We start from the raw sequence: 19,123 nt of genomic DNA on the forward strand, positions 1-19,123 counted from the left end.
GTCAAAAAATCCACCCACACATGGAGGCAAAAGCACTCGCTACAAACATACTGTCTAGCTCATCAGCATTCTTTAGTAGGAGGATGGGATGAACCAGGTTGATTGGAACCTCTACCCAATGCCCTCTACACAGCCTGGAGAACTTTCTCTTCATTTTTACCTCCATAAGCTACATTCATTTACAAAGAGCTCAGCAGTAGGGATGTGATAAAAAGCAGGATAACATAAAAAGAGAGAATGAAACTAAAAATGCTCATGATCTTTCTCACTTGGAGTTAGAAGAGGAGAGCAGGAGTTGTGGATAATGGTGAAATAAGTTTATGAAAACGGAACAGCGGGCCTCTGGTCAGGAGGCGGACTGCATTACACTCCCTCAGCTAATGGCAAGAGAGCTGCAAGGAAATACGAACAAAGACAAGGCCGTCCTGCACTCTACCTTATTATATTTAGCCACAAAAGAGAACCACTATAAATTTTCTTTCTTTCACACTGGTCACAAATTGACACATATGTGTAATAAGTAGAATCTCAACACCTTTCCCATCAGAAGAATGGGAATTAAAAGGTAAAATACTTAAACCTTAAAAATTTAGTTTTACTTTCTTCATCCTCAGTGACAACTATGAAAGCTATGAAAGGAAAAGACTGACGGGACTGAACTTTTCCACATCCACAAAGTATGGGATATACTGGAAACACAGTACATAGATCAACATAGTCTATACAGTTGACAGTTTATGTTTTATTAGATCAAGTCAAGAAGTATAATTCTACTGCCTACACCTATCCTCACTCATTAGGAGATTTATACAGAAGTTAAAAGACACTGATCCCATCAGCTTTATAAACTCTTAACTGATAAACTTTTAACTGAGGCTTAGCTACATGGAATACAATATGGAGAGAAGGATCATGCTAAGAAGTACTGGACATTATTCTCCAAATGATACATATCTATACTTGTAACTCAAAGGTAAAAGGATTATACATACATGTATATGTAGTATATTAGCAGTAAATATTTAGCATGCCTGGTCTTCAGTAGAAATACACGTTGTACAGTGAAATTGAGAATTTTATATGAAAGAAGGCTAAAAGAAAATTCTAATGATTTTAATAAAGGATTAATTATCTTTGGAAAGATAACTTCAAATACAGAAGTTTCAAGAGGATTTCAGTACTAATAATATATTTATTAAATCTGATAACTTTCAATTAGCATGTATCACACTTGGAATTAAAATTTTCTTTCCTTTCTGTCCAAATTAAAACTAGATTGTTTGCTTTCCTTGATTATTCCCACTCAGACATGTCATCTCCCTGAAATGCTGGTCTTTGAGAGGGGGCGTGAGAAGATGCAGATATTCTCATTATGAAGGGCAAGGGAGAAGAGAGTAAGAGAATATGGAAATCATGGTGATTAGTTTTTACTTATAGTCTGTCAGGCTTTTGCAAATCTAGAAACTGTCCTCACCAATAATGATTCCATCTATGAGAGCCCCTAGTATGTACATTCTGGCACGTGTGCATCTTTACAGTCAAATAGGGATTCTGACAAGCACAAAAGTATTCATCTTCTTCCTGTGTGATTCATCAGATCTAAAGTGGGCCTTGATGACTTCCAGGCAGTCAGTCCAACAAATGTCAAGGTACTGGAATACAACCCTCTTCCTCTTTCAGCTGATGATTACAGATTACAGTTACAGGGCTTTGCAAGAATCAATTGCGACTTTCACTGTGGGGTTTCAACTAGTCATCTGAACTCTTTGAAACCATATACACCAATAGCTCAACCATTTTCTTGAATCTTTCTAAGATGCTGAGGATAAACATAAGCAAGCATAATTTCCATGCCTATAGAGGAACCTCCTGGCTTTCATAGTTTCTAAAATCTACTTAAGGTAGAGTTAAGATTTATTATCTACATCAATAAATATTAACTGAGCAGCCATCACATACCAATTATTGTGCTAGATAATGTGAAGAGAGCAAAAAGCTCTAAAAAATATGGTCCTTGGCCAAAAGATAGTTATGCCTAACTGAGAAGGCTAGACTCTGAATAGTAAGATTAAAATTGTGCTAAATTATGCTGTTGGTTAGATATCTACTTATTGCAGGCATGGTATGCATTTAACAAATAAGTAAATATCAGTAAAGTTTTCTAGACTTTAACTTTAGCATGCTCACCCCATAGGATGCTGCATTGTGAAGAGGAATTAAACCACCCTTGTCTTGGGCATTAACATCTGCTCCGTGCTCTAGAAGATATTCAGCGACTTCCAGGTTATTGTAGCCTGCTGTTAGAATGAAAAAAGGCAAACGTCAGCTTAAAAGAAAAAGAAAAATATGTATATAAATGATAAGGACCAGAAAACATTAATACTTTTTGCTTTAAAAGCTAACACTACTATCACATAAATAAGAATAAGACATTTACAATAAGAAATTTATATAATTTATAATAAGAAATTATTTAAAATAACATCAATCAAGCGTTTTCTGAGTAGGTCTCTTCATGCTCAGCATTTCTTTCATCTTCTGGTGAGCTGTATTAGGTATCTAAGAAAGATCACGAGCCTTGGAAGTGCTGGTGATGCTTACCTGCCAAGTGCAGAGGGGTTGAGTTTCTACCTTGGGTGTCTCGGCAGTTGATATTCTCTGGGGTACAGAGCTTCTGCACTCTTGCCAGGCAGCCCTTCTTGGCAGCATCCAACAAAGCAGCATCTCCTCTCAGCAAGTCCTGAATATCTGTGTCTCCTTCTTTTACCAAATCTAAAGGTGTATTTCCATCTCTGTTCTTTTTAGTAGGATCTGCTCCATGCTACAAAATAACCAAATGGGGTTTGTGTTTTCTGCAGTATCTTTGTTTTGTTTCTTTATGTTTAACTTCACCTTCACTCGTCCAAAGAAAGATTATCTATTCTATACGCATTGTGAAAAACAGAGGCACTGTTCGGTCTTTCTTGCAAAATTCCTACTCAGCAATGTACTGGATCAGCTTTCTAACTATCAATACTTCCCAACCAAAGCCCCAAGCCTCAGGATCAACAGTGATGGTGAGTGGGAAAGGTGTCAAGTGCCTTTTACTTTCCGTATCATATACTTTCTCAGACTCCAAGCTGTCTTCAGAAACCACTTTTCCCTTTCATCGTGGCCTGGATATTAATGTTGACCAGATTTCAATTATATAGAGATATTCAGTGTTGATGAAGTGAGAAGAGGAAGACATACAGGTGGAAAAAGTACTTAATTCTAAATGGAATCAATAAAAAGAAAGTTTGGTAATTTAAAAATATTTCCATTGTAAGTCTTAGAACCTATCATGAAATTAGGTAGAAATGTATTAACAGTTAATTTGATTTTAAAAGTTTAATCATCTATACCTATGAAATAAGGTCAATAAAAGTCAAGAATCTTTATTACAGGCCTGACACAGACTGCTATAGGCCCCATGGAGAAATCTGGAATAACCAACCTAGACAATGAATTCACATTGTCCTAGAAGTTATTTCTTACTAACCAGTGATAATAAAAATGAGTATCAAATACAGTGTTATTCTCAAAACTCATAAGAACATACTTGATCCCACGAAAGTGGCAGGAGAAGAATTTTATATTTAACCAGGACAAGGTTTTCTCTAGTTTAAAAAAAAAAAAAAAAAAGAGAAAATGACATAAATACATGTCCAGTCATTTTTCACATCTTTTAATTAATTTCACATCTTTTAATTTAACTTCCTATCCTTTAATATTTAAATAATGCTTAATAATTAGAAATGAGCTTGTTAACAATAATAAAATAGCTAGTAAGAAGAAAAAATCAAACTTGATGGAAAAACTTGGTTCTTCTCGTACAAATGTTTTCTGATATTAATACTGTAAGTATCAGATAAGCAATGCAAACTAATTCAACTCTTTCCAAAACCTACCTTGTTGAACTGTGATGAACTCAACATAATCAAGTCAGTTCAGAAAGGTACTTCAGACATTACTCAAAGCTACGTGAGTATCATGATATCACACTTAAACATCCCCCTAACATAGAAAGTGGAAGCACTCTCTACAGCACTTACTGTACTGTATTATAGAATAATTTACTCTGATGTACTTTTATGTCCTAACCAAATAATAAATATAATTACTTTATAATTTAAAAAATTACATACTTTTAAAAGGAGCTTGCAGATTTCATATTTTCCTTTAGCTGCCGCTTCATGTAGAGGAGTAAATTTCCATAAGTCAGCCACATTGACGGAAGCCCCATGCCTTACCAAGAGTTCAGCTACTTCATAGTGTCCATATGAACAAGCGTTATGAAGAGGCACCAAGCCACTAAACGAAAGAAAATTATTTTAGAGACATACAACACATCTTTGCATTAAGATGATATGTATAATAAAAATAATTCTCTATGGCATTGACTATACTGAACACTCACTTAAAAAAAAATTCTCCTCTGATCTTGAAGATATTATCATCCATTTCCAAACAAGGATTAACAATTTCAAAAATTTCAAAAATGTCCCTTTCAATATAAGGACCTTGCTTTGTTTCTTGGTGATGGATATAAATTTCACAGCAATCTTTATTCTTAAAATACATATAGATATATCCATAAAAAAGGTTCTATTATAATATTTTTAATTCAGGTTTCATCCTGGCAATATAAAGAGCAACACTACAAAGTGATTTCAGGAATAACTAATTAATAATCTGGTTTTATCATCTCTCAGATTTTCTTCCATTTGGGTCTTCCTAGTGAAAACTGTATGCTTGCTTACTTATAAAATACACAATGCAATCTAACTTATTTACTTAGGCAAGTTCAACCTTTTGTTTTTGGCTTTTTTTTAATTGTTAATAATCTGGTAGTGGTTTCTGTGCATAGATTTAAATATTTAGGTGCCAAGCAATGAAAACTCAAAATCCAAGTGATAGAGAAACCTCAGTATTCAGTAAAGAAAATAATGAAATCAACCATAAACTCTAGTCAGATGAGCAAACTATCCTGTGATGACTCTAAGTTCTGATTGGAAGGCAACTGGTATTCTAAAAGGACAAAGATGTCCCCATAAAAAGGGGTGCATCAAAAGGATAATTTTAAGTTGCACTTAGTACACAGCAAACACAAGGTATCAAGTTAGTACCTTTTTACTTAGAGAGATCAGGTTTTTCTGTTTTTGTTTTTAATGTTTTGAGACCAAAAATACTGACTGTTAAAATGGGGCAATAGAGGGACTTCCCTGGCGGTCCGGTGGTCCAATGCAGGGGGTGCAGATTCAATCCCTGGTCGGGGAACTAAGATCCCGCACGGCACAGCCAAAAATAAAGGGGGGGGGCGCTGATGGCAATAGAAACAAATGTTGGTTCCTCTCTAACACACCATAATACTTTGAAAGAGCTAGTGATAATATTATTAAATATTCATGTCTGATGTGTCCCTTTTAAAAGATAAATAAACCCAAAATGGTTGACTGAGGTCTAAGTTGTGTGGTTTAATTCTACAGCAGTCTGGTATGTAATTACACAGAAAGGTGCTTATTTATATTTTGAGATGATATGAAATTAACTCAGGATATGGAAGCTCATCTCAGTTAAAACTTCCTTCTTGCTTTTCTAAATAGCTTCCACGGCTGCTTTAAAATTCTGTCTAGATAAATTAAAACAGTTCAGTAAACTAATATAAAAATAGAGAATATCTGAATGAGTAAAAATAAAATTATGTTTCTATTAATATGACTTTGGGATGGGTGGCTTCTTTTAGGAGGAGATTAAACATTTTTAATAGCAAAAAAAGGGATGAACAATAAATTACAAACTATATAAACACACGTACATAATGCAATAAAATACTCTATATAGGCATTAAAAGGATGAAATGAACTATTAAGTACTGACATGGAAAGACATTCAAGATATACTACTGGGTGAAAAAGGCAAATTGCAAAGCAGACCGTGTGCAGTGACATCATCATTTACATTAAAAATAAGCTCCACCACAACAGCACACACACTGCGACAGGTCCTTCAAAACTCCAGACGGTTACAACAAAATTTTGATGCCGTAATCTCTAGGAGGTGGAGTGAGAGGGACTTTTCACTTTCTATACTATACATTTCCATAATGTTTTAATTTATGCTTTAAACTTAAAAAAAAAACATGCATTACTTTTTTAATAGGGAAAAAATATCTAAAACTTCAAAAATATAAAGAAAAGAAATTTTAAGTATCAAGAAAATGAATCCCAAACAGTGAAATTCTAATGCATACCCTTTGTCTTTGGCGTGGACATCGGCACCATGGTGTAGGAGGTACTCCACGACAGACACACGGTTATAGCCTGCCGCAAAGTGTAGGGGTGTAGAATGCCGGCCCTCTAAATCTCTGCAATTCACATTCTGAGGGCTGCAAAGTTGCTTTTATGGCACAAACACACAGACAAACACAAAAAGAACGTTAGTTTTTTTTTTTTTTTTTTTTTTTTTTTTTTTGCGGTATGCGGGCCTCTCACCGCTGTGGCCTCTCCCGTTGCGGAGCACAGGCTCCGGATGCGCAGGCCCAGCGGCCATGGCTCACGGGCCCAGCCGCTCCGCGGCATATGGGATCCTCCCAGACCGGGGCACGAACCCGTATCCCCTGCATCGGCAGGCGGACTCTCAACCACTGCGCCACCAGGGAGGCCCAGAACGTTAGTATTTATTCATAGAACTCGCTCCAAAATACTGCAGACATCTTGGATAAATTGTATTTTTCTAATGCATATTTCTTTCCAAAGATTAGATAATACAAGTGATGTTTTAAAATCAGCACGAGGGCTTCCCTGGTGGCAAAGTGGCTGAGAGTCCGCCTGCCAATGCAGGAGACACGGGTTCGTGCCCAGGTCCTGGAAGATCCCACAGGCCGCGGAGCGGCTGGGCCCGTAAGCCATGGCTGCTGAGCCTGCGCGTCCGGAGCCTGTGCTCCGCAATGGGAGAGGCCACAGCAGTGAGGAAGCCCACGTCCCGGAAAAAAAAAAAAAAAAATCAGCACGATGTTTGGCTTTACAGTGTCTACAAATGTTCCATTTGCAGAGCTATTTAATCTTTTTCAACATTTCCTGGCCAAAATCTTAATCAGAAAGAAAAACCCATAATAAGGCAAGCATTTCCGAGGCAAATGGTGCCTTCCTTCTTCATAGTTATAAGGCTTTCCTCCCCGAGGCTGCCTGTAACAGCCTGTATGCTTGTACCAGCACGCTCTTAGCCACTCTTTGCTCAAATAAGACCAACCCTGGTTGACTGCAGAATTACCCAGAATTCTTGCCTCCTTTGACGTGGCAAGCAAGAAGGCTCTGGAAAAATTACATTAATTCTGTCTGGGCCATCCACTTGGCCCTCTGATCCATCTCAGCAAAGCCATGCAGGCAACAATGTTTTACTTGATCTTTGAGGGGATATTTGTCTAAGTCTACAAGTCAGATTGATTCTGATCATATTCTAGTTTTTGGCCTTCTATCTCCTTCAACTGTATCCTCCAAATCTCTTCTCTTTCACCTATTCTCCTTCTGAATATTATCATTTCAGCACAAGCTCAGCTGTTTGCTTACAAAGCAGTAGAAGCAAAGTTAGGCCAGAGCAGTTGCATCGCTGATGGTGACAGATGGACTACAATAAAAATATTTGAGGAACAATTTATAAAGAATTTCATATTTTTTCAGTGAGAGGATTATTATCTACGTGTGAAAACAATCATCATCTCCATTTACAGATAAGTAAACCAAGGCTCAGAGAAATTAAGTGACATCCTGTTTCATATAGTTGGTAAGGGGTAGAATAAAAACTCAAACCCCACTTTCTTGATTCTTAATCTTTTGATCTTCTTGCTACATCATTGCTTACCTACTTAATTACCCAAATTCAGGGAAGTGATGGGAACAGAGGTAGTGAAAAGAAGAATTCTTAAGTTAAAAAAGCAGAGAAAAACGGTGACATTTTCTAGGCTACAGGTATGATGGCAAGGGCTTTCATATATAGCTCACTGTAATGAGCTATTATAATAGAAAAACTCTGAACCTGGAAGATATCTATGGAGATACTGAGGAGGGGCTGGTAGGGTAAAAACAGGGCTTTTCAGGTGGTACAATTTTTATATGACAGCAGGAAGTCTGGGCATAAGGGAGAGACTAAAATCTGAAGAGCCATTGTCATCTGGCCAGGTTATATCTTTTCACGACAACTGAGTCTGTGACAAATTTTATATATTTTATTAATATATAAATTATAGAATCAAGAAACAAAATTAAATAGAAATAAATAAATACATAAACTAGAAAGAAAGCCTACAAAAATTGACAATAAACACCTTCTATGGTGTCTTACATGATCGAAGCTGCTTCCTGCTGCTGCTGCTTTTATTCTAGTTCTTTATATTCTAAGTTAGCTTTTTTTTTCCTTTGCAGAGAACAGTGGCAAAATGGGGATGAGGGAGGGAATGAAACCCAATTTATTTTACCTTATTTTATTTTTTTATTAACAAAAAGAAAGCCAATTCTGCTTATTAAATATTTGCTTTCTACTATTTGGAAGTTCTTTATCCTCTATTCTATTTCAATTTCTTTTTGAATGCCAAGACAATTTTTACATCCTTCCTACCTGCTTCTCGAATACTTTACTCAGCAAACAGACTTTTTTCCTAATAACTAATTTCTAATGCTTTCTAAAGCCTCTAAGGAAGGACGTTTACCATGCTTAATTCTCACTTAATTTGTGCTTTGTTTTCTTCTGCCATTTCTACTCTATTCATAAAAATGTATTTGGCCTTTATTGTGAATGGATTGTTTAAGAAACCTGGAAGCTGTGGCATGGTTTCTAATACATACAAGATGTAGGAATTAAAACCCACACATTAAAAAGATAATAAACTATTAATTTAATTATAATGGCCACTATAGCAATTCTAGAGCTGGGGTTACCATGCTGTGATACAGAAAAGGAGTCCTAATCACGTCTATATTTTAAGATTTTATTAGGATACATTTCAAATGATAAGAGTATTTTTAAGGAAAAAAAAATATAATTTCAGATCTAAGAGAAATTTACAATTTCTCTCTAGTGGCTATTATGACTGAAATTTACTATTTTCCTTTAAATAACTTAGACGTTAATGGAAGAGAGGTTGGAAGTAGCCACATAATGCAACAACAATAAAATTTCTAGGCAACAGAGTTTAGAAAGCGTTTACTGTCATTTTCAACCAGTATGCATCATCGAGAGTACTAGAATTTGTTTGCTAAAAATTACAAAAACCAAGTTTGCTTAATAAGAAATGACAATAAGAAATGAGCAAGATTAGTTTGTAAAAAATAAGCTGGTAAGATTAATAGCAAATTTGCAATTAGTCTTTCTTTAAAAAAAGGAAAAAATAAAATAAAACTACAAGACCAATCCCCAAACAAAAACAAAACTCATATCCCTTTCTGCGATCTTCATCCACACATGAATGATTATAGATGGGAAGTGTATGTGTTTAAAAAAGGCATATTCAATACTAGAATACTAGAATATAATTTTATATTTGAAAAAATTCAACCTATAATCATTGTTTCTACACCACAAGTAAAGGTTGATAAAATTTCCTTGGCAAGCAATGACATAGAAAAGAAGATCCATCTTCTGCATATAATTAATTCCAAATGGTTGCAGGATCATAAGGATGCTTTCCTAGAGCAAATGTGAGAATCTCTTGGAAAAGGTCAAGAACATTGTTTCAAACTTTACTGTACTATTACCTGGGCTTGAACTAGCTTGGAAATTTATAAAAGTGGCCAAAATAACATTTTAATTAATAAAAGTGGAAATAAAAAGAGCATTCATATAACCAGAAGTAAAGTGACTAGAAAGTGGTTTAATGTACGGCACATACTAGGAAAACCTTCACAGTTAAAGATCTCTCCTGTTTATGGATCTACTCTGCTCATCCCTTTTATTGTTTGCATTTGAGTAGTTTCACTTACAAGCTTAAAATGAATTGGTAAGCAAAGGTTCCACAGAGCTACCCAAGACATTAAAGTGCTGCCTTACCTTCACAGTTTCCAAGTCTCCAGCTTTAGATGCTTCTAAGAGCCGATAGTCAACATCAGAAGTGCGTATAGGTGTACTTTCTACATGAAAGAAAGGAAAGAGTACTGTTGGTTTTTAAGGAATCACAGAGCAGCTAAGGAGGGAAAATTATTTGGTGAATGGAAAGAGAGAGGTTAAGGTGTCAGAAATTTCTAAGATCTAATTTAAGGTTTTGTGGTGTCTTACTTCAATCTATATCCACCTTATCATAAGCCAAATTCAAACAAATTTTAGGACACACAAATCCTTCTCCATCCCAATTACTCTGTCTTTCAAATTTTATGGTCAAAACTTGGCAAAGGGGAATGGAGAAACATAGGACCATGAGATCAAGGACATCTTTATGATACATTGGTCTTTCAAAGTGTTGGAGCGAAGCTTTGCAATAGATTCTGTTATGTAAACCGAGAGAAGCCACTCAAATTTCAGTACTTAATGTTTAGCCTTTCTTTTTGGTCTCAATTTCTACAATATGGAACAGAAGTAATACTTCTGAAATCAGTGACCTTAGAAAATATAATCAGTGTACAAAAAAGGCCTACTAAATACAGAAATTTGTTTAATTCACATTTATTATGGCTTTAGGGAAATGCAATTTAAAATGTCTTAAGAGGTGTGATACAAATGTTAAATAGAATATAATTAAATCAGGCTGTTAAGTCTAGAAGTTATGAGGCTAACAAATGAGTTATTCTGATTAATCCAATACTATAAACAAACCAAAAATTCATTATACATTGGCACTAATAAAAAGATTTTTAAAGAAAACAATGCTTATCACTCAAAGTATGTTCATGGACATTAAGTGTGGCTTTTATAATGCACATGTGTACACACTCATGTAACACAAAAGAACTTAAGTCCAGAAAACCTGGATTTAGACTGGGCTCTATTGTGATGATGGACAAATCATTTGATAGCTTAGTTTTCGCACCTATAAAGTGAGCGTTGGTTGGTTTCCCAGAAATTCTCTTCCAGGCTTAAGGTTTCAATATCCTGTGGCCAGAGACACCTTCCTTGAGCCCAGTGTCCAAATGGGAAGATCAAGTGATGCTATAATAAGGTTTCAGATTTCAGAAGAAATACTTCAGCTCTTTCTAAAGTACTTTATTCAGGGAAGTGAGTTTTACAGAGTAAGTTATGGGAAGTCTTCAATGGAAGATAAACTGTATTTATTTAGTCATAATAATAATACTTAGCAGATAAAATGCTAAGATTAAAGGGAGGAAAGATGAGAGTATTTCATATAATGAAATACAGTTTTGAAATATCAACAATTATTTTTCTTTAAAAGGGAGTTTATTGCATTTGTTAGTCTGCAGAAAACTTTACTAATGTAAACTGTTGGCAACTATAGACTTGGGAGCTGAAAGTGCAGGTTTCTAAAAGTGGATCTCAAACCTGGTATTAACAGGTGTTTTAAAATGAATCTTTAAAATATTACCCAGAACAGAACCCCAATAACTGACTATACATTCTATATGATTGATGTATTCTTTCAGGAGTCATTATAGACATAACCTGGAATTGGATTAGTAAATATAGGTACAGTTGAAAAGTTCAGCCAGTACATGGTCTACAGACTACAGACACAAGTTTCTCGCAGAAATATTAGTTTAAAAAATTATATCCTCTTCCAAATAAAAAATAATTCTCATTTAAAAAAATCTAAGGGCAAGACTTTACCGTTAATTTCTAATATTTGTATTATCTTTCCAGATCAATAAAAAATATGAAGAACTAAACTAAAAAGTTCTGACACATACTAAATTAGGCATTTAATGACCTATATAATGCTTTATCTTACTAATCAATTTTTAAGAATTATCAAAATAATTGAAAAATTTTTCATTTGTGATTCACTATTTATCTTTTACCAGCAGTCATATTCTAACTATTCATTTAGAAGACGTTTTAAAAGCATTACTGGAGCTAATCTGATTAATTTATTCAATCCTTTCCTCACCATTTTGTCAATTACCTCTAAAAACTATGTATAGTATTATTAGAAAATCTGATGTAATAACTATAAATGTTTGCCTGATTTATGGTTACAACTTATAGAAACTAACTTAAAATCCACTACTAAATGGTTCTTACAAAAGTATAAGAGAAAAATTTTTGAAACAAAAATCACACCTTTTAGAAATTATTAGAATTTACTGAGAAGGCAGAAGTATTTCCTAGTCAAAGAGTGCTTATCTTCTTTAAGCAAATGTTCTATTGCTCTGTAGAAACAGGAAGTTAAATGAAGGCATGTTTTTCATAGCTGAAGCTATAAATCCTATGATAGCAAATTTTATTCCTTTAAATAGATCTTATTGGTATCAATAGTGAAGATGGCCTAGATAGGTCTAACTTTAACTGTCTAGAGATCATCACCTAAGACTGAAGTAGAATGCCACTACTTAAGAATGAACTAACACAAGGAAAATAAACCAAATCAACAGCTTTGACAATGTGGCACAGTTACTCTTATGAGGCTGGTTAGCTCTGACTCAGCTCTAACAACACGTACCATGCTCTGTAAGTCTGGAAAGGTCCCCTGTGTCCATGTATAGTACTGATTCTTAACTGGGCTGTACTTTTTGGGGGCCCTTCAGAAACGTGTGGGGTTAATTTTTGTCTTCTAGTGGAGTCATGCCCTAGCTATCACTATTGTAACAATTATAAATTATTTTACTGTAATTTACTTTCATTTTCCCTTTCTATTATACATAGGGCATTTAATTAAGATTTTTGGAAAGGTCTCTGTTATAGTTAGGTCATAATATCCATGAATTTCATTTCTGGATAGTAAATGGATGCTATAAAATATTCATAATAAAGAGGGTACGCTGCATCTGATGAAGAAAAGAACTACTGCGTTATACGTAGGGAAAGTAGCAGACTTCTGATTCCTTGCCTGTAGCCTACTCCATTTTACTCTTTCAGTTTGTTAGGTCATTCTACAGCAGACATAATCCATGGAAAAAATTAAAAGAATGAGAAAGAAGAGTCAAGTATATTAAATTTCTTTTGTAACTTCTTATTCATTTTTCAGTAGGCAGACTGTGATATTTCCTCTGATTTGGGGACTTTGGAAGCTGGTATCTATTTTTGTAAGTTTTATGTTTGATCGCCCTCAATAAACTAGATACTTAAAGTATATAACACTGTACTAGGTAGGCACTGTAACACTCAGTAAGATTTTATAATTATATTTAAACCAGGAAAGACAAGATAATATCATAATAGTACAATGAAGTTAAGAATTACAGAAAGCAGAATATAACACATGTAAGAACAAGTAATTAAAAGATCATTACCATATGAACGATTTGTAATTTTCCCTATTTGATAGATTTCGGAGCAACCGTAATTCCACACTGTTTATAGGAGTTTTAAGTAACCTTTGATCATAGCACCCATAAGTCAGGTTCCCAACTTAACACTAAAAAAATTAAAGAAAATGGTTGCCTCTTTTCATGACACCTACCTCAACCCCACCAAAATAGGCTGATGGGCAGAGCCATAGGCTAAACTGCAAGCAAGGAAAGGCAGGAAAAATATTCAGGCAAAGAAAATATTCCAAAGAGCCACTTAAAACAAGGGGCGCAAAGTGTGTCTGTGGAGTTTATCAGTGGACAGACATGGAAGAGGAAGAACAGAATGCAATGTCTATTTGAACTTACCACTCAGAATCTGCTGCACTGCTTCGTTCCCCATCTGTGCTGCTGTAAAGCCTTGTAAAGAGATGATGGAGGGATCAGAGCCGTAACTCAGTAGCAGGCGGCAGGTCTGCAGGTGACCGGCAAGGGCAGCTCTATGCAAAGCAGTCTGACCAAGGGTGTCCAGTGCATTCATCTGAAAAATCATTGGGTGGGCACATGAGATTGAGTAGCTATTTTTGTTCCCTTCTACACCCTAGCGAATAAATTATGAGAAAAATCAACTGTCAAACCTTTTTGAAAAATACCACAGACTATTCATTATTAATTCTTGCTTACTGATTCTAAGAAATACCATCTTCTTGGTTGCCTTTCTCTGACCACCTTATTGAAAATTCTAACATACCCATCCTTTCCCTGAACGACTGTCTTCCTGTCCATCCTCCACTCCCTGCCACTCTCCTCACAACTAGAGGTCTCTGTAAGGTCCCTGAGGGCTGGGACTCTTGCCTGATGTTCACTGCCTGCCACGTCGAAGATGCACATTAAATACTTTTGGATGAATGAGTTCTACCAAACTTGTTCCCGGAATATAAAGACAACAGAATAAGTAAGCAAAGATAGTCAAAGTAATTAATTATATTTTTCTAATTTTAGTAAATGATTATGATAGAATGCCCTAATTGAATTACACATTTAACCAAAAACCTGATTTGAAGATTCAAAGGTTCCATTTTTAAAACTTTGAAGAATCATAAAGGAAGAATAATTTTAAGACTGTTAAGACAATGTTAAACTTTGGAATCATGTTTATAATTTGATCAAAACTACCTAGTCCTAACCTGTTTTCTAGGATACCCCAGTAAAGACTACTCCACTCAGACCAAAGTCTATGTTCATTGTACATGTTGCTTCTTTCAGAGAAGCCCTTCGTTCTGCCTTTCTGGATTATGAGATCCAGTGCAAGTCTCACCTTTTCTAAGAAATCTTCCTTGATTACTTGAAGCCTTGACGATTACTTCCTTTCTGAACACCTATGTCAATTCAGCACTATTTTATAAATTAGAACATAGGGCTAGTGTTTGTTTACCAAGTTAAACTAAGGTTAGTAAAATATGGAAAGTATTGTATAGGTTTTCTGGGTCCTCTAGAAAGCTCCTGTTAATGGTACATAGTAAATTCTCAAATATATGCTGGTTGGTTATTCAAAACGCATGGGTACCCCCACCAAACACAAGATTAAGAAAAGAAAGGATTTAAGACAGTCTCCCTGTCTCCAGTTTTTCATTGTTGTAAGGCTGTGACACTTCAGGCAAGGGTTCAAATAAATTCTTTTTTTTTTTAATTTTTAAATTTTATTTATTTTTTTATACAGCAGGTTCTTATTAGTCATCAATTTTCTACACATCAGTGTATACATGTCAATCCCAATCGCCCAATTCATCACACCCCTCACGCTCCACGGCTTTCCCCCCCTGCTGTCCATACGTTTGTTCTCTACATCTGTGTCTCAACTTCTGCCCTGCAAACCAATTCATCTGTACCATTTTTTTAGGTTCCACATACATGTGTTAATATACGATATTTGTTTTTCTCTTTCTGACTTACTTCACTTTGTATGACAGTCTCTAGATCCATCCACATCTCAACAAATGACCCAATTTTGTTCCTTTTTATGGCTAAGTAATATTCCATTGTATATATGTACCACATCTTCTTTATCCATTCGTCTGTCGATGGGCATTTAGGTTGATTCCATGACGTGGCTATTGTAAACAGTGCTGCAATGAACAATGGGGTGCATGTGTCTTTCTGAATTATGGTTTTCTCTGGCTATATGCCCAGTAGTGGGATTGCTAGATCATATGGTAATTCTATTTTTAGTTTTTTAAGGAACTTCCATACTGTTCTAAATAGTGGCTGTATCAGTTTACATTCCCACCAACAGTGCAAGAGGGTTCCCTTTTCTCCACACCCTCTCCAGCATTTGTTGTTTGTAGATTTTCTGATGATGCCCATTCTAACTGGTGTGAGGTGATACCTTATTGTAGTTTTGATTTGCATTTCTCTAGTAATTAGTGATGTGGAGCAGCTTTTCATGTGCTTCATGGCCATCTGTATGTCTTCCTTGGAGAAATGTCTATTTAGGTCTTCTGCCCATTTTTGGATTGGGTTTTTTTTTTTTTTAATATTGAGCTGCATGAGCTGTTTATATATTTTGGATATTAATCCTTTGTCCGTTGATTCATTTGAAAATATTTTCTCCCATTCTGAGAGTTGTCTTTTCGTCTTGTTTATGGTCTCCTTTGCTGTGCAAAAGGTTTCAAATTTCATTAGGTCCCATTTGTTTATTTTTGTTTTTATTTCCATTACTCTAGGAGGTGGATCAAAAAAGATCTTGCTGTGATTTATGTTAAAGAGTGTTCTTCCTATGTTTTCCTCTAAGAGTTTTATAGTGTCTGGTCTTACATTTAGGTCTCTAATCATTTTGAGTTTATTTTTTTTATGGCGTTAGGGAGTGTTCCAATTTCATTCTTTTACATGTAGCTGTCCAGTTTTCCCAGCACCACTTATTGAAGAGACTGTCTTTTCTCCATTGTATATCCTTGCCTCCTTTGTCATAGATTAGTTGACCATAGGTGTGTGGGTTTATCTCTGGGCTTTCTATCTTGTTCCATTGATCTATGTTTCTGTTTTTGTGCCAGTACCATATTGTCTTGATTACTGTAACTCTGTAGTATAGTCTGAAGTCAGGGAGTCTGATTCATCCAGCACTTTTGTTTTCCCTCAAGACTGCTTTGGCTATTCGGGGTCTTTTGTGTCTCCATACAAATTTTAAGATTTTTTTTCTAGTTCCGTAAAAATTGCCATTGGTAATTTGATAGGGATTGCATTGAATCTGTATATTGCTTTCAGTAGTATAGTCATTTTCACAATATTGATTCTTCCAATCCAAGAACATAGTATATCTCTCCATCTGTTGGTATCATCTTTAATTTCTTTCATCAGTGTCTTAAAGTTTTCTGCATACATGTCTTATGTCTCCCTATGTAGGTTTATTCCTAGGTATTTTATTCTTTTTGTTGCAATGGTAAATGGGAGTGTTTCCTTAATTTCTCTTTCAGATTTTTCATCATTAGTGTATAGGAATGCCAGAGATTTCTGTGCATTAATTTTGTATTCTGCAACTTTACCGAATTCATTGATTAGCTCTAGTAGTTTTCTGGTGGCATCTTTAGGATTCTCTATGTACAGTATCATGTCATCTGCAAACAGTAACAAATTTACTTCTTCCTTTCCAAAATGTATTCCTTTTACTTCTTTTCTTGATTTTCTTCTCTGATGGCTAGGACTTCCAAAACTATGTTGAATAATAGTGGTGAGAGTGGACATCCTTGTCTTGTTCCTGATCTTAGAGGAAATGCTTTCAGTTTTTCACCACTGAGAATGATGTCTCCTGTGGGTTTGTCATATATGGTCTTTATTATGTTGAGGTAGGTTCCCTCTATGCCCACTTTCTGGAGAGTTTTTATCATAAATCGGTGTTGAATTTTGTCAAAATCTTTTTCTGCATCTACTGAGATGATCATATGGTTTTTCTTATTCAATTTGTTAATATGGTGTATCACATTGATTGATTTGCATATACTGAAGAATTCTTGCATCTCTGGGACAAATCCCACTTGATCATGGTGTATGATCCTTTTAACGTGTTGTTGGATTCTGTTTGCTAGTATTTTGTTGAGGATTTTTGCATCTATATTCATCAGTGATATTGGTCTGTAATTTTCTTTTTTTGTAGTATCTTTGTCTGGTTTTGATATCAGGGTAATGGTGGCCTCATAGAATGAGTTTGGGAGTGTTCCTTCCTCTGCAATTGTTTGGAAGAGTTTGAGAAGGATGGGTGTTAGCTCTTCTCTAAATGTTTGATAGAATTCACCTGTGAAGCCATCTGGTCCTGGACTTTTGTTTGTTGGAAGATTTTTAATCAGTGTCAATTTCATTACTTGTGATTGGTCTGTTGTCTGTTCATATTTTCTGTTTCTTCCTGGCTCAGTCTTGGAAGGTTATACCTTTCTAAGAATTTGTCCATTTCTTCAGGTTGTCCATTTTATTGGCATAGAGTTGCTTGTAGTAGTCTCTTAGGATGCTTTGTATTTCTGCGGTGTCTGTTGTAACTTCTCCTTTTTCATTTCTAATTTTATTGATTTGAGTCCTCTCCCTCTTTTTCTTGATGAGTCTGGCTAATGGGTTATCAATTTTATCTTCTCCAAGAACCAGCTTTTAGTTTTATTGATCTTTGCTATTGTTTTCTTTGTTTCTATTTCATTTATTTCTGCTCTGATCTTTTTGATTTCTTTCCTTCTGCTAACTTTGGGTTTTGTTTGTTCTTCTTTCTCTAGTTCCTTTAGGTGTAAGGTTAGATTGTTTATTTGAGATTTTTCTTGTTTTTTGAGGTAGGCTTGTATAGCTATAAACTTCCCTCTTAGAACTGCATTTGCTGCATCCCATAGGTTTTGGATCATTGTGTTTTCATTGTCATTTGTCTCTAGGTATTTTGTGATTTCCTCTTTGATTTCTCCAGTGATCTCTTGGTTATTTAGTAACGTATTGTTTAGCCTCCATGTGTTTGTGTTTTTTACGTTCTTTTCCCTGTAATTCATTTCTAATCTCATAGCTTTGTGGTCAGAAAAGATGCTTGATATGATTTCAATTTTCTTAAATTTACTGAGGCTTGATTTGTGACCCAAGATGTGATCTATCCTGGAGAATGTTCCATGCCCATTTAAGAAAGTGTAATCTGCTGTTTTTGGATGGAATGTCATATAAATATCAATTAAATCTATCTCGTCTATTGTGTCATTTAAAGCTTCTGTTTCCTTATTTATTTTCATTTTGGATGATCTGTCCATTGGTTTAAGTGAGGTGTTAAAGTCCCCCATTATTACTGTGTTACTGTTGGTTTCCTCTTTTAGAGCTGTTAGCAGTTGCCTTATGTATTGAGGTGCTCCTATGTTGGGTGCATATATATTTATAATTGTTATATCTTCTTCTTGGATTGATCCCTTGATCATTATGTAGTGTCCTTCCTTGTCTCTTGTAACATTCTTTATTTTAAAGTCTATTTTATCAGATATGAGTATTGCTACTCCAGCGTTCTTTTGATTTCCATTTGCATGGAATATCTTTTTCCATCCCCTCACTTTCAGTCTGTATATGTCCCAAGGTCTGAAGTGGGTCTCTTGTAGATAGCATATATATGGGTCTTGTTTTCGTATCCACTCAGCAAGCCTGTGTGTTTTGGTTGGAGCATTTAATCCACTCACGTTTAAGGTAATTATCAATACGTGTGTTCCTATGACCATATTCTTAAT

The 19,123-nt window shown here is 35.2% G+C and overlaps 1 protein-coding gene across 1 annotated transcript in view; it reads right to left on the reverse strand.

The window, feature by feature from the left end:
• TNKS (tankyrase) overlaps nt 1–19,123 on the reverse strand; it is a 181,081-nt gene that overhangs the window by 34,356 nt on the left and 127,602 nt on the right. The window contains exons 12-17 of the mRNA XM_082608825.1: nt 13,773–13,944; nt 10,060–10,139; nt 6,272–6,417; nt 4,167–4,332; nt 2,602–2,821; nt 2,188–2,297 (exon numbers count right to left, since the gene is read on the reverse strand). Of these exons, the coding sequence (XP_082464951.1) occupies nt 2,188–2,297; nt 2,602–2,821; nt 4,167–4,332; nt 6,272–6,417; nt 10,060–10,139; nt 13,773–13,944 (894 nt within the window). The remainder of the gene's footprint in view (nt 1–2,187; nt 2,298–2,601; nt 2,822–4,166; nt 4,333–6,271; nt 6,418–10,059; nt 10,140–13,772; nt 13,945–19,123) is intronic.

This window comes from Mesoplodon mirus (genome assembly GCF_964341445.2).
Source record: "Mesoplodon mirus genome assembly, chromosome: 20".
NCBI lineage: Eukaryota > Metazoa > Chordata > Mammalia > Artiodactyla > Ziphiidae > Mesoplodon > Mesoplodon mirus.